Source organism: Amblyraja radiata, chromosome 21, assembly GCF_010909765.2.
Source record: "Amblyraja radiata isolate CabotCenter1 chromosome 21, sAmbRad1.1.pri, whole genome shotgun sequence".
NCBI lineage: Eukaryota > Metazoa > Chordata > Chondrichthyes > Rajiformes > Rajidae > Amblyraja > Amblyraja radiata.
Window position 1 is genome coordinate 3,315,790 of NC_045976.1, and position 16,886 is coordinate 3,332,675.

The 16,886-nt window shown below is 43.0% G+C and overlaps 1 protein-coding gene across 1 annotated transcript in view; it reads right to left on the reverse strand.

Moving 5' to 3' along the window:
• The window catches only part of LOC116984953 (myc-associated zinc finger protein-like), a 37,162-nt gene that overhangs the window by 10,198 nt on the left and 10,078 nt on the right, over positions 1–16,886 (reverse strand). Inside the window, exon 2 of the mRNA XM_033039315.1 lies at positions 2,612–2,799. Coding sequence (XP_032895206.1) covers positions 2,612–2,799 — 188 coding nt within the window. The remainder of the gene's footprint in view (positions 1–2,611; positions 2,800–16,886) is intronic.

Below are 16,886 nucleotides of genomic sequence, written 5' to 3' on the forward strand. Positions count from 1 at the left end.
CGTTCTTTGTAAGAACCGCAATGGAATGGGTATGAAACTGCATTTGAATTTGGTGGCATTGCACCCTGCTTGAAATGGTATGAAACTGCACTTGAATTTGGTGGCCTCGCACCCTGTTTGAAGTGGTATGAAACTGCACATGAATTTGGTGGTCTTGCACCCTGCTTGAAGAGGTATGAAACTGTACTTGAATTTGGTGGCCGTGCACCCTGCTTGAAATGTTATGAAACTGCACTTGAATTTGGTGGCCTTGCACCCTGCTTGAAGTGGTAAGAAAATGCACTTGAATTTGGTGGCCTTGCACCCTGCTTGAAGTGGTATGAAACTGTACTTGAATTTAATGGCCTTGCACCCTGTTTGAAGTGGTATGAAACTGCACTTGAATTTGGTGGCCTTGCACCCTGCTTGAAATGGTAGGAAAATGGATTTGAATTTGGTCGCCTTGCACTCTGCTTGAAATGGAATTTCAAGGAATAGCCGTGAGTCAACTGCCAGCCCACCAGCCTGCCACCACATCAGGCTTGAGGGACTGAGCTGCCACCTCAAGAATCCATTTGGCCCACAATGTCCATACTAGCCCTCTGGAGACCAGTAGTCCCTGCAGCGAACAACACCCATACCAGCTCTCCAGAAAGCCCCCCCTCCCCCCCCCCCCCTCGTCACCATTATTGGAATTGGTGCAGGAGTGGAATATTGCGTCAGGCGACCAGCCCTCCCGTGTGAACATGGGACCCAACGGGTCCCAATTAGTCTAGTTTTACATATATATATTAATTTCATTGAACCATATACGGTTGAATATGTGGCATTATTTTCATCTTGTTTCTAAGGGTAAGGTTGATTGATTTATTTGTGCAGAACAGTTATGGAAGTCTGACTCCTCTTGCCTTGTTTTTGTTTCTCTCTATGCGTAACAGCATGAATTATAATCTGATTTCCGTACATGAATATACTAAGGTATATGTGCTGCACCTGTTGATCAGAGCCTGGCTCTACTGTGGAATGTAATTAGGAATGAAATTTAGCCTAACCTTATTCATACCTAATCCAATTTGAAGCATAAATGTTGCATTCAGGTGTAAGTGAAAAAACTCTTTACAGTATGCACCAGATTGTAGGTATGTTGCAAAGCCTACCTGAAGCGTCGTTGAAAATCTGTCGCTGCGGGTGTGCGCGATTTTGGCGCCGTTTAGAGGGGGCGGGTTTAAAACGCGATTTTCTCTAGGCTGTTCAAATCGAAGATGTTCAGCCTAGTTAATTATTAACGAAAAATCGCTGGAAGACCCCGTCGCAAAAGCTATTATTAGTTTTAAAGGCCTCGTATAATAGTTATAGTAGTTTAAAAATCAATCTCTAAACCCGCGACCGCCAGCAACCGCAGGGTCCCATAGAGCAAACCACAGAAGGTATGTAGCTTATTTTTACATTAAAAAGGGCTTCTAAAGATCCCTTTATACAAAGTTTAATATTGCGAGAACCTCATTTTGGGCCCATTATATCCCGCAGTATTTTTCTGGGCATTTGGGGCACAAATCTACCGCAATGTGAACGTTCTAAACCAGCGCGTTCCACAGAGACCCACTGGAAAGCTGATTTAAATGGGCATTTATTTACAGCAATTGAGCACTAAATTCCTTCCATTTGGTCTATAAATTAATGTAAATGAGATTTTAAAATCATGTTTTATTGTGAATTATTTGTGAATATTATTTGGACATTTAGGCTATTTAAAAATGTTAATCATTTATTAAGAAATGGATAGATGTTTAGATCTAGTAATTGAAGTCTGAAATTAGCTACAATTAGGTAACTAACTAATTATATGCTTTAATTTCAGGTCATCCAAGTAAGATTATTTTATATTTGTTTCAGAATGCTTCACTCTATGATAACTGAAAATTTCATTCAGTTCTCTTAATTTTTAAGAAAGTTATGGGCTTTTGACTGTTCACGATCACAGCTTTTTTGTTATGTCCATAGAAAATCAATAGGGAACAAGATGCTCATTTCCGAGTATGAAAATGGCCATAATTTTTTTAATACTTGAGATATGAAAGTGAATTAGGTGTCAAATTAAACTTATTTTTATGCTTTATCTGATGGGATAAATTACAGACTTGATTTTTAAAATCTCAAAATTTTGTAACATTGCTACAGATTGCACAATTTCAAGGTGAAAAATGGCAAAGCTCCCTACCGTGGGAGGGGGGGGGACATTACCTCACAATTTCTCACTCTCACCCAATGTTGGCAGCCCTGGGGTGAGCATGGGACTGAGACAATGTGTGTGTGAGGGGGACAGAGGGGGATGGGGGAGGGGGGGGTGACGGTGGGTGACTGACGAACTCGTCATCCATGCAGGGGGCGGACCAGCCGGGACTGACGTCATTCTGATCCAATCACGAAGCGCGGGGCGGGACTGGGACTAATTGATTGACGTCCGTTCTATCCAATCAGGGAGCGGCAGGAAGTAAGTGGGGGCGGGACCTGCCCGTATTTGGGAGGCGGCCGGAAGTGGAGGGAAGGAGACGAGCGGAGGAACAACAATAGCGGCGGCGGCCGCGGTGACCCCGGAGCCGCTCAGGCCGCAGGCGGCGCTGTAGCCTCACACCCGGTAAGCGTAGAGCGAGAGGGCGAGCAGGGGATCCGCCGCCCCATCCTCCTCCTCCTCCTTCTGCTTCTTCTGCTCCGCCGTTGCCGCCGCCATCATGGTAACTAGGGCCTGCGTCGTGACGTCATCGCGTCGCCCTCCTTGGTTGCCGGCTACATCACCGCCGCCTCCCATTGGCCGCCGCCGCGCTGCGCCCGCCGGGAGGTGTAGTCAATATACGAACGCACGACGCGGTGACGTCACGCGAGGGACGGACCGGCCTCCCATTGGCTCCCCTCGTTGCAATGACCCCCGGGAGTTGTAGTCTTTCGCTGTGGTTTTTAATATCCAGAGATTCAGATTCAGATTCAATTTTAATTGTCATTGTCAGTGTACAGTACAGAGACAACGAAATGCATTTAGCATCTCCCTGGAAGAGCGACATAGCAAATGATTTGAATAAATAATAATAAGTGTCCGGGGGGGGGGGGGGTTGATTGGCAGTCACCGAGGTACGTTGTTGAGTAGAGTGACAGCCGCCGGGAAGAAGCTGTTCCTGGACCTGCTGGTTCGGCAACGGAGAGACCTGTAGCGCCTCCCGGATGGTAGGAGGGTAAACAGTCCATGGTTGCGGTGAGTGCAGTCCTTGGCGATGCTGAGCGCCCTCTGCAGACAACGCTTGCTTTGGACAGACTCAATGGAGGGGAGCGAGGAACCGGTGATGCGTTGGGCAATTTTCACCACCCTCTGCAATGCCTTCCGGTCGGAGACAGAGCAGTTGCCATATCATACTGTGATGCAGTTGGTAAGGATGCTCTCGATGGTGCAGCGGTAGAAGTTCACCAGGATCTGAGGAGACAGATGGACCTTCTTCAGTCTCCTCAGGAAGAAGAGATGCTGGTGAGCCTTCTTGATCAGAGTTGAGGTATTGTGGGTTCAAGAGAGGTCATCGGAGATGTTGACTCCCAGGAACCTGAAGCTAGAAATTCCCCAGAGGGGAATGAAATTCCTTAAGAATGTCCTTCCTCAGATTTGGAGACCAAACCTGTACACAATACTCCAGGTGTGGTCTCACTAGGGCCCTGTACAACTGTAGAAGAACCTCTTTGCTCCTATACTCAACCCCTCTTGTTATAAAGATCAACATGCCATTCACTTTCTTCACTGCCTGCTGTACCTACAAGCTTACTTTCATAGACTTTCAGGGACCTCAGATCCCGTTGTACTTCCCCTTTTCCCAACTTGACACCATTCAGATAATAATCGGCCTTCCTGTTCTTGCCTCCAAATTGGATAACTTCACATTTATTCACATTAAACTGCATCTGCCATGCATCTGCCCAATCCCCCAACCTGTCCAAGTCACCCTGCATTCTCATAGCATCCTCATCACAGTTCACACTGTCACCCAACTTTGTGTGATCTGCAAATTTTCTAATGTTACTTTGAATCCCTTCAGCTAAATCATTGATGTATATTGTAAACAGCTGCGGTCCTAGCATCGAGCCTCGTGGTACCTCACTAGTCACTGCCTGCCATTCTGAAAGGGACCCGTTAATATCTGGTCTATGTTTCATGTCTGCGAACCAATTTTCCATCCATGTCAATGTATATTGTAAATTGCGAGCATTATGTCCACTGGGAAGGGTGAGATACATCAGGAGCAGAGATGGATCCTCATTTCTCTCTCTCTCTCTCTCTCTCTCTCTCTCTCTCTCTCTCTGTCCCTCTCTCTGTCCCTCTCTCTGCCTCTCTCTCTGCCTCCCTCTCTGTCTCTCTCTCTCTGTCTCTCTCTCAGTTCAAGCTTTCTCTTGTCTTTCTGGCTGTGCCGTCTAGCCATGCCAGTCTCTATCGCTGTCTCTATTGCGATCTAGGTCGCTCGACGCGTATCTCCACTCCATCTCTCTCCCTCTCTCTCTCTCTCTCTCTCTCTCTCTCTCTCTTCTATCATCCTTTCTCTCTCTCTCTCTCTCTCTCTCTCTCTCTCTCTCTCTCTCTCTGTCTCTGTCTCTCTGTCTCTGTCTCTGTCTCTGTCTCTGTCTCTGTCTCTCTTTCTCTCTCCCTCTCTCTCTGCCTCTTTGTCTCCCTGTCTCTCTCTCTGTCTCTGTCTGTCTCTCCCTTTCTCTCTCTCTCTTTCTCTCTGTCTCTCTTTCTTTCTCTGGCTCTCTTTCTCTCTCTGTGTCTGTCTCTCTGTCTGTCTCTGCCTTTCTCTCTCTCTCTCTCTGTGTGTGTGTGTCTCTCTCTCTCTCTCTGTCTCTCTCTCTCTCGGTCTCTGTCTCTCTCTGTCTCTGTATCTCGCTGTCTCTCTTTCAGGTAGCTACATTATTACTTTTTATTTTAAAATCTTATCATTAGTTTTTTTTACAAAAGCAAAGACAAAATAACAAAAAAGTAATGATAAACATAACAGTGATATTGATACATAGGGATCAGGGTTACATTAATAGCAGGTATAACTTAAATATGAGTCCAGTGTCAAAATACACATTGAATATGGACCTCCATGTAAATATAGTTAAGTGTTTAAAAGAGAACATATGTGTAAAAACAAAAAGATAAAAAGAAAAAAAAGAGAAAAAACAAAAAAAACAAAAAAAACAAATGCCCCCTAAACTAAAGAAGAAAAAGCAAAAAAAAAGCAAAACATAATCTGGGCTGCAAAGAGTTTCAACAATTTAAGTCCTTGATGTCGTCAAGTCCGTTCCACCCTATACCAGTAAAAAAATGTATTATAAGTTAGAGACGGGGCAGTTTATGTCATATGAAAATATTGAATAAATCTTCCCCAAGCCCTATCAAATTTAACCAAGGGTTCAACAATGTCACTACTAATTTTTTTCTAATTTAAACGTGATATTATTTCAGAGTAGCAATGGAGTGTGGTCGGAGGATTGGAATCTTTCCATTCAAATGAAAATGAAATAAGTCTTCTGGCAATTAAAAGCAACCAGCCAATGGGCGGATCGGGACAGATGGATGGAATCTAACATTGGTAGCCCAAAAATTGCAGTAATAGGATGAGGTTGTAAATCAATACCTAAAACTACAGAGATAGTATCAATAATTTATTTCCAATATTTTTCCAAAAGTTGGCGGGACCAAAACATATGAGTCAATGATACCACTTCAGAATTACATCTGTCACGGGTAGGATACAGCAGGCAGTGAAGAAAGCTAATGGAATGTTGGCCTTCATAACAAGAGTATTTCAGTATAGGAGTAAAGAGGTTCTGCTGCAGTTGTATAGGGCTCTGGTGAGACCACATCTGGAGTATTGCGTACAGTTTTGGTCTCCTACTTTGAGGAAGGACATCCTTGTGATTGAGGCAGTGCAGCATAGGTTCACGAGATTGATCCCTGGGATGGCGGGACTGTCATATGAGGAAAGATTGAAAAGACTAGGCTTGTATTCACTGGAGTTTAGAAGGATGAGGGGGGTCTTATAGAAACATATAAAATTATAAAAGGACTGGACAAGCCAGATGCAGGAAAAAAATTCCCAATGTTGGGAGAGTCCAGAACCAGGGGCCACAGCCTTAGAATAAAGGGGAGGTCATTTAAGACTGAAGTGAGAAAATACTTTTTCACCCAGAGAGTTGTGAATTTATGGAATTCCCTGCCACAGAGGGCAGTGGAGGCCAAGTCACTGGATGGATTTAAGAGATAGATAGAGCTCTTGGGGCTAGTGGAGTCAAGGGATATGGGGAGAAGGCAGGCACGGGTTATTGATACGAAGACGATCAGCCATGATCACAATGAATGGGCCGAATGGCCTCCTCCTGCACCTATTTTCTTTGTTTCTATGAATTATTTGATGATAAAAACGAGCTAAATAATCTTTTGACATATGAGCTCTGTGAACCACCTTGAATTATATGTCTTGCATACATTGAGGAAATATTAACTAATTGAAGAATCCTCTCCCATTTCTCTATAGATAAATAAATTTGAAGTTCTCTTTCCCAGTCATTCTTAATTTTATCAAATGTATCTTTTTTTAATTTCAAAATCAACTCATTAATAGTCGTTATTAAATCCTTCTGATAAGGGTTCAAATATATTTACTTCCTAAGATATCGGTCTGATGTGGTAATGGAAGAAAGAGTAGATTAGCCCTCAAAAAATGTATAATTTGTAAATATCTAAAAAAATGTGTTAGGTAAATTATATTTATTGGAGTTGTTCAAAAGACATGAAACAACCATCCAGAAACAAATCACGAAAAGCTACTAATGCCTTCCTCTTCCATAACAGAAAGGCTTCATCAGTGCTAGAAGGTTAGAAGAAAAAATTAGGTATGATAGGACTTGATAAAATAAAATCATTCAATCCAAAAAAGTTACGAAATTGATACCATATTCGAAGTGTGTGTTTTAATATTGGGTTAGTCGTATTTTTATTCAATCTCGTAATTGTAAAAGAACAAGGCTCTAAGAAAATAAGCCAATGATAGCCCTTGCATGGAATCATGTTCAAGATTTATCCATCCTGGACATTGGGTATCTTCTAAATCTTTTGTCCAAAATGTTAAATAGCGAGCATTAACTGCCCAATAGCAAAATCTAAGGTTCGGCAGTGCCAAACCACCATCTTTTTTTGATTTTTGTAAGTATTTTTTACTTAGTCTGGAATTTTTATTCTGCCATATATATATATATATATATATATATATATGGAAATTTTTGAGTCAATAATATCAAAGAAAGATTTAGAAATAAAAATCGGTATCGTCTGAAATAAATATAAAAATTTACAACCAATATTTTAGATATCTTCAGATTTGTGATTTCATGACGAAACACATACAAGGATATCAAAAAATAACTCCTGACTTATTGGATGAAGCAATGAATATTAAAGCTGACTCACAAACATTAATATCATATTTATATAATAGTATTTTAAATATAGACCTACCATCGACAGAGGTACTTAGAGAAGAGTGGGAACGGGAATTAATGATAAAAATGACGAAGGTTACATGGGAAAAGTACTTGATATATATTCACAAATGTTCGATTAATGCAAGACATAATCTAATTCAATTAAAAATTTTACATAGATTATATTATTCAAAAACAAAATTGAATAAATTCTATCCAAATATATCCCCCATTTGTGATAAATGTTTATCCCAAAACGCAACTATAACACACTCTTTTGTTTCCTGCATAAAACTTTATAGATTTTGGAGTGATATTTTTGAAATATTTACAAACTTATTCAAAATAAGGATGGAACCTAATACTGAAATGATTATATTTGGAGTAATGGAAGATGGGAATAAATTGAACTCATCTCAAAATTGAGGGAGGGGTGGAGAGAACAAAGGAGGAAGGGAGGGAGGGAGGGATGAGGAGAGAGGGAGAGAGAAGTATTCACTTCTCCCTCCCTCTCTGGTCATCACGATGGCCCAGTGATAGAGTTGCTGCCTCACGGCGCCAGAGACCCAGGTTCGATCCCGACCACTTCACGAAGGTGTACAAAACTTTTGACATAGTGTTACAAACCCCACCATCGGTGGCGCTGTGCTTGCGATTCCAGAGGCTTTGGTGTGTGGGGGGATTGACATTCAAGTGAGGTTTATATTCGTTGTGGAGTGCACCTCCTATTCTTTGCCCGCTGATCCTGGTCACTCCACCGCCCTCCAGCAGCCCACAGCCATCGCCTTACCTGATCCTGGACTCAGCATCGGGCCTAAAGTTTCCCCGCTGCAGACTCCAACTCCCCTGAGTTTGACTGCACTGTGTCCTCGTGCTAGTCCCCAAACCCTGGTAACCTCAGTGGCTGTTCCACTGGGTCTTCCCCATCCCCCTCAAACCATGTGACCCCAGCTCTTCCCCACCCACACCACAGTCCTCATACCTCCCAACCGCCTGACCATCCACCAGACATCGCCTCGGCCTCAGTCCACTCACCTGCCTTCCTCCGGTCCCAACACCCATCCCCGCCGTTTTTGGGCTTCAGGGGGAGATAGAGTTGGGTATCGTCTGTGTAGCAATGGAAGGAGATGCCGTGCCTTTCAATGACTTGGCCTAAGGGGAGCATATACAGGGAGAAGAGAATGGGGCCAAGGATGGAACCTTGTGGAGCCCCACAGCAGAGATTAGCCGGGGAGGAGAATGAGTTGCCTATGTTAGTCGAGAAACTCCTACCTCAAAGGTAGGAGATGAACCAGGATGGTTTGATTCAGCGTGCATACAACTGATTAGATTGTACTGGAAAGAACACACATACATGAATGTGATATAGATGTATATAATAATATAACACACACATTTACATTTCTTCCGATTTTTATATCCAATGATGAACTTTAGTTCAGACTAGACAAGGAACAACATTAAATAAAAAAACATTGTACACCTCCCCGCAACTTCACTTTGGTGCCTCGGCCGTGCTGTTCCGGGCCAGACTCCTCGCACGCTGTGGAAGAAACATATTTTTCCTTTTATTGTGATATTGTGAATTTTAAATAATTCATAATAGAAATCCATTAACATGGTTAACACTTCTGACATGCATAGTAATATTTACATAATTCACATTATTCTGTGCGCGAGATATACAGGGTTGCAGTGTTCAGCATATCAGCTAACCAGTGAAAGTTAACAATTAAACGTATGTAACACAATGATAGCCCCACCCCTGCTTCACCAAAGAGCAAAACATCCAACGTAGATACAATAATAAATAAATCACCATTTGCATTGTTTTGTGCAGCTAACAAAATCACAATTTCACACAATGTACATAAGATGGCAGTTATTTGACAAATACTCCACAGTTCAGTGTAGAAGATCATGTCGGCGAGTATTCTGGATACACTGCCGACATCTGAAATTACAGAAAATATCATGCAGTCAATATGTTCTTATTCTGCATTAAATAACAGAGATGTAGAAAGAAAATGCTCTTGAGAAGTATTTACAAGGATGTTGCCATGAGGCAACTAGTACTCCTGCACCTATTCCAGCACTATCTAAATGGCGTCAAGTTGGGAAAAGGGGAAGTACAACGGGATCTGGGGTTCCTTGTACATCAGTCTATGAAAGTAAGCATGCAGGTACAACAGGCAGTGAAGAATGCGACTGGCATGTTGGTCTTTATATCAAGAGGAATCGAATATCGGAGCAAAGAGGTCCTTCTGCAGTTGTACAGAGCCCTAGTGAGACCACACTTGGAGTATTGTCTGCAATTTTGGTCCCCTAATATGAGGAAGGACATTCTTGCTATTGAGGAAGTGCAGCGTAGGTTTACAAGGTTAATTCTCGGGATGGCGGGACTGTCATGCTGAGAGAATGGAGCAGCTGGGCTTGTACACTCTGGAGGTTAGAAGGATGAGAGGAAATCTTATTGAAACATATAAGATTGTTAAGGGCTTGGACACACTAGAGGCAGTAAACATGTTCCTGATGTTGGGGGAGTCCAAAACAAGGAGCCACACACACAGTTAAAAATAAGGGGTCAGCCATTTAGAACGGAGACAAGGAAACACTTTTTCTCACAGAGAGTTGTGTGTCTGTGGAATTATCTGACCCAGAGGGCGGTGGAGGCAGGTTCTCTGGATGCTTTCAAGAGAGAGCTAGATGGGGCTCTTAAAGATAGCGGAGTCGGGATATGGGGAGAAGGCAGGAACGGGGTACTGATTGTGGATGATCAGCCATGTTCACATTGAATGGTGGTGCAGGCTCGAAGGGCCGAATGGCCTCCTCCTGCACCTGTTGTCTATGTTTCTATGAAGGGCTGAATGGCCTTATAAACCATAAAACCATATAACAATTACAGCACGGAAACAGGCCATCTCAGCCCTTCTAGTTCGTGCCGAACACTTATTCTCCCCTAGTCCCATCTACCTGCACTCAGACCATAACCCTCCATTCATTCCCCGTCCATATAACTATCCAATTGATTTATAAATTATAAAATCGAACCTGCCTCCACCACCTCCACTGGAAGCTCATTCCACACAGCTACCACTCTCTGAGTAAAGAAGTTCCCCCTCATGTTACCCCTAAACTTCTGTCCCTTAATTCTCAAGTCATGTCCTCTTGTTTGAATTTTCCCTACTCTCAGTGGGAAAAACTTATCCACGTCAACTCTGTCTATCCCTCTCATCATTTTAAAGACCTCTATCAAGTCCTCCCTTAACCTTCTGCGCTCCAAAGAATAAAGACCTAACTTGTTCAACCTTTCAATGTAACTTAGTTGCTGAAACCCAGGCAACATTCTAGTAAATCTCCTCTGTACTCTCTATTTTGTTGACATCCTTCCTATAATTAGGTGACCAAAATTGTACAGCATACTCCAGAATTGGCCTCACCAATGCCTTGTACAATTTTAAAATTACATCCCAACTTCTATACTCAATGCTCTGATTTATAAAGGCCAGCACACCAAAAGCTTTCTTTACCACCCTATCTACATGAGATTCCACCTTCAGGGAACTGTGCACAGTTATTCCTAGATCCCTCTGTTCAACTGCATTCCTCAATTCACTACCATTTACCATGTATGTCCTATTTTGATTTGTCCTGCCAAGAGTAGCACCTCACACTTATCAGCATTAAACTCCATCTGCCATCTTTCAGCCCACTCTTCCAGAGCCTAAATCTCTCTGTAGACTTTGAAAATCTACTTCATTATCCACAACACCACCTATCTTAGTATCATCTGCATACTTACTAATACAATTTACCACATCATCATCCAGATCATTGATGTATATGACAAACAACAGTGGACCCAACACAGATTCAAAATAGGACGTACATGATAAATGGTAGGGAATTGAAGAATACAGTTGAACAGAGGGATCTGGGAATAACCGTGCATAGTTCCTTGAAGGTGGAATCTCATATAGATAGGGTGGTAAAGAAAGCTTTTGGTATGCTAGCCTTTATAAATCAGAGCATTGAGTATAGAAGCTGGGATGTAATGTTAAAATTGTACAAGGCATTGGTGAGACCAAATCTGGAGTATGGTGTACAATTTTGGTCGCCCAATTATAGGAAGGATGTCAACAAAATAGAGAGAGTACAGAGGAGATTTACTAGAATGTTGCCTGGGTTTCAACAACTAAGTTACAGAGATAGGTTGAATAAGTTAGGTCTTTATTCTCTGGAGCGCAGAAGGTTAAGGGGGGACTTGATAGAGGTCTTTAAAATGATGAGAGGGATAGACAGAGTTGATGTGATCAAGCTTTTCCCTTTGAGAATAGGGAAGATTCAAACAAGAGGACATGACTTCAGAATTAAGGGACAGAAGTTTAGGGGTAACATGAGGGGGAACTTCTTTACTCAGAGAGTGGTAGCGGTGTGGAATGAGCTTCCAGTGGAAGTGGTGGCGGCAGGTTCGTTGGTATCATTTAAGAATAAATTGGATAGGCATATGGATGAGAAGGGAATGGAGGGTTATGGTATGAGTGCAGGCAGGTGGGACTAAGGGAAAAAAATTGTTCGGCGCGGACTTGTAGGGCCGAGATGGCCTGTTTCCGTGCTATAATTGTTATATGGTTATATGGTTAGATCCCTGTGGCACCCCACTAGTCACCGGCCTGCAACCTGACAAACAGCCATCCACCATTACTCTCTGGCATCTCCCATTCAGCCACTGTTGCATCTACCCTGCTACTCCACCATTAATACCCAACAATTGAACCTTCTTAACCAACCTTCCATGACGAACCTTGTCAAAGACCTTACTGAAGTCCATATATACAACATCCACTGCTTTACCCTCATCAATTTCCCGAGTAACCTCTTCAAAAAATTCAAGAAGATTAGTCAAACATGACCATCCAGGCACAAATCCATGTTGACTGTTTCTAATCAGACCCTGTTTATCCAGATGCTTATATATATTTTCTCGAAGTATCCTTTCCAATAAATTGCCCACCACTGACGTCAAACTAACAGGTCTATAATTGCTAGGTTTACTCTTAGAACCCTTTTTAAACAATGGAACAACATGCGCAGTATGCCAATCCTCCGGCACTATTCCCGTTTCTAATGACAATTGAAATATTTCTGTCTTAGCCCCTGCTATTTCTACACTAACTTCCCTCAATGTCCTAGGGGATATCCTGTCAGGACCTGGAGACTTATCCACTTTTATATTTTTCAAAAGTGTCAGTACTTCCTCTTCTTTGAATCTCACAGTTTCCATAGCTACTCTACTTGTTTCCCTTACCTCACATAATTCAATATCCTTCTCCTTGGTAAATACCGAAGAAAAGAAATTGTTCAATATCTACCCCATCTCTTTTGGCTCTGCAGATAGCTGTCCACTCTGACTCTCTAATGGACCAATTTTCTTCGTCGTTATCCTTTTGTTATTAATATAGCTGTAGAAACCCTTTGGATTTACTTTCACCTCACTTGCCAAAGCAACCTCATATCTTTTAGCTTTTCTAATTTATTTACCTCTCACCCCTGTCATCGCAAAGTGCTTTGAGCGGCTGATCTTGCCTCAAAGCCAGCCTCCCCCCCACACTGGACCCCTATCAGTTTGCCTACCGGACCAACAGGTCTACAGAGGACGCCATATCGGTGGCCCTACACTCAGCCCTGACCCACCTGGACAGCAATAAGACCTACACCAGGTTGCTGTTCATCGATTTCAGCTCCGCCTTTAACACTGTCATCCCCGCTAGCTTGATCACCAAACTCAGTGGACTTGGCATCTCCACCTCCCTCTGCAATTGGACACTGGATTTCCTCACCAACAGACCAGTCTGTTAGGGTCAACAACCTTACCTCCTCCACTAAAACACTGAACCCTCAGCTCAGCCCTCTCCTCTACTCCCTCTTCACCCATGACTGCATCCCTAAGTATGTCTCCAACGCCATCATTAAATTTGCCGACGACACCACGGTGGTAGGGCTGATCAGTGACAACGACGAGTCAGCCTTCAGGGAGGAGGTCCAGCACCTGGCAGCCTGGTGTGCCAACAATAACCTCGTCCTCAACTCCAAGAAGACGAAGGAAATTATTGTTGACTTCAGGAAGGACAGAGTGGGCAGACATACCCCCATCCATATAAACGGGACTGCGGTGGAACGCGTCCCCAACTACAAATTCCTCGGGGTACACATCTCGGAGGATCTGTCCTGGTCCCTCAATACCTCCAAACTGATTAAAAAGGCGCAGCAGCGCCTTTACTTCCTGAGGAGGCTCAAGAAAGCTCACCTATCCCCCCAGATCCTGACCAACTGTACTATCGAAAGTATCCTGACCACCTGCTTTCCACGGTATGGTACAGCAGTTGCACCGCAGCTGATAGGAAGGCACTACAACGGGTGGTGAAAACCGCTCAGCACATCATCGGTGCCCCGCTCCCTGCCATGGATGCCCTCCACCGAAAACGGTGTCTGAGATGGGCTGGTAAGATCATCAAGGACCCCTCCCACCCTAACCATGGACTGTTTGTCCTCCTCCCATCAGGGAGGCGGTACAGGAACTTCAGGTCTCGTACAAGCAGGATGAGGAACAGCTTTTTCAATAACACAATTGCATTGCTGAACTCGGAGTTCCGTCGCTAGATATCTTTAGTCTCTCCATCCACATTGTTAACCAGTACCCTTCTTACTCTATTGTATGCTTATTCTGTATTTTATTTCTATCTTGCGCTATGACTATGACCAGACGCTAAACTGCATTTTGTTGTACCTATACATGTATCTGTGCAATGACAATAAAGTTGAATTGAATTGAATTGAATTTCTTAAGATTCTTTTTACATTCTTTATACTCCTCAAGCACCTCATTTACTCCATGCTGCCTATAATTATTGTAGATCTCTCTCTTTTTCCGAACCGTGTCCAATTTCCCTTTGAAAACCATGGCTCTTTCCAATTTTTACTATGTCCTTTCAACCTAACAGGGACATAAAGATTCTGTACTCTTAAAATGTCCTCCATTTCTCCTCCACATTCTTCCCATCAAACAAAATGTCCCAATTCACTCCTTTTAAATCCTTTCGCATCTCCTCAGTTAGCCTTTCTCCAATCAAAAATCTCAACCCTAGGTCCAGTTCTGACCCTTTCCATAATTATATTGAAACTAATGGTATTGTGATCACTGGACCCGAAGTGTTCCCCAACACATACCTCCGCCACCTGACCTGTCTCATTTCCTAACAGGAGGTCCAGCACTGTCCCTTCTCTAGTAGGTACAGTGGCTTGCAAAAGTATTCATACCCCTTGAACGTTTCCACATTTTGTCACGTTACAACCACAAACGTAAATGTATTTTATTGGGATTTTATGTGATAGTCCAACACAACGTGGTGCATAATTGTGAAGTGAAAGGAAAATGATACATGGTTTTCAAATTTTTTTACAAATAAAAAACTGAAAAGTGTGGCGTGCAAAAGTTTTCAGCCCCCCTGAGTCAATACTTTGTAGAACCACCTTTCGCTGCAATTACAGCTGCAAGTCTTTTGGGGTATGTCTCTACCAGCTTTGCACATCTAGAGACTGAAATTTTTGCCCATTCTTCTTTGCAAAATAGCTCAAGCTCAGTCAGATTGGATGGAGAGCGTCTGTGAACAGCAATTTTCAAGTCTTGCCAGAGATTCTCAATTGGATTTAGGTCTGGACTTTGACTGGGCCATTCTAACACATGAATATGCTTTGATCTAAACCATTCCATTGTAGCTCAGGCTGTATGTTTAGGGTCGTTGTCCTGCTGGAAGGTGAAACTCCGCCCCAGTCTCAAGTCTTTTGCAGACTCTAACAGGTTTTCTTCCAAGATTGCCCTATATTTGGCTCCATCCATCTTCCCATCAACTCTGACCAGCTTCCCTGTCCCTGCTGAAGAAAAGCATCCCCACAGCATGATGCTGCCACCACCATGTTTCACAGTGGGGATGGTGTGTTCAGGGTGATGTGCAGTGTTAGTTTTCCGCCACACATAGCGTTTTGCATTTAGGCCAAAAACTTCAATTTTGGTCTCATCTGACCAGAGCACCTTCCTCCACATGTTTGCTGTGTCCCCCACATGGCTTGTGGCAAACTGCAAACGGGACTTCTTATGGCTTTTTTTCAACAATGGCTTTCTTCTTGCCACTCTTCCATAAATTCCCAATTTGTGGAGTGCACAACTAATAGTTGTCCTGTGGACAGATTCTCTCACCTGAGCTGTGGATCTCTGCAGCTTCTCCAGAGTTGCCATGGCTGCTTCTCTGATCAATGCTCTCCTTGTCCGGCCTGTCAGTTTAGGTGGACGGCCATGTCTTGGTAGGTTTGCAGTTGTGCCATACTCTTTCCATTTTCGGATGATTGATTGAACAGTGCTCCGTGAGATGTTCAAAGCTTGGGATATTTTTTTATAACCTAACCCTGCTTTAAACTTCTCCACAACTTTATCCCTGACCTGTCTGGTGTGTTCCTTGGGGATCATGATGCTGTTTGTTCACTAATGATCTCTAACAAACCTCTGAGGCCTTCACAGAACAGCTGTATTTATACTGAGATTAGATTACACACAAGTGGACTCTATTTACTAGTTAGGTGACTTCTGAAGGCAATTGGTTGCACTGGATTTCATTTAGGGGTATCAGAGTAAAGGGGGCTGAATACTTTTGCACGCCACGCTTTTCAGTTTTTTACTTGTAAAAAAATTTGAAAACCATGTATCATTTTCCTTCCACTTCACAATTATGCACCACTTTGTGTTGGTCTATCACATAAAATCCCAATAAAATACATTTACGTTTGTGGTTGTAAGGTGACAAAATGTGGAAAAGTTCAAGGGGTATGAATACTTTTGCAAGCCACTGTACCTCTATGAATTGCTGCAAAAAACTATCCTGCACACATTTTATAAACTCCAAACCATCCAGCCCATTTACAGAATGTGTTTCCCAGTCTATGTGTGGAAAATTGAAATCTCCCACAATCACTACTTTGTGCTTACTACTAATATCTGCGATCTCCTTACATATTTGCTCTTCCAATTCTCGCTCCCCATTAGGCGGTCTATAGTACACCCCTATAAGTGTTGCTACACCTTTCCCATTTCTCAGTTCCACCCAAATAGCGTCCCTAGACGAGCCCTCTAATCTATCCTGCCAAAGCACTGCTGTAATATCTTCCCTGACAAGCAATGCAACACCTCCACCTCTTGCCCCTCCAATTCTATCACACCTGAAGCAACGAAATCCTGGAATATTTAATGGTGGATGGTTGTTTGTCAGGTTGGAGGCCAGTGACGAGTGGGGTGCCACAGGGATCTGTGTTGGGTCCACTGTTGTTTGTCATGTACATCAATGATCTGGACGATGGTGTGGTAA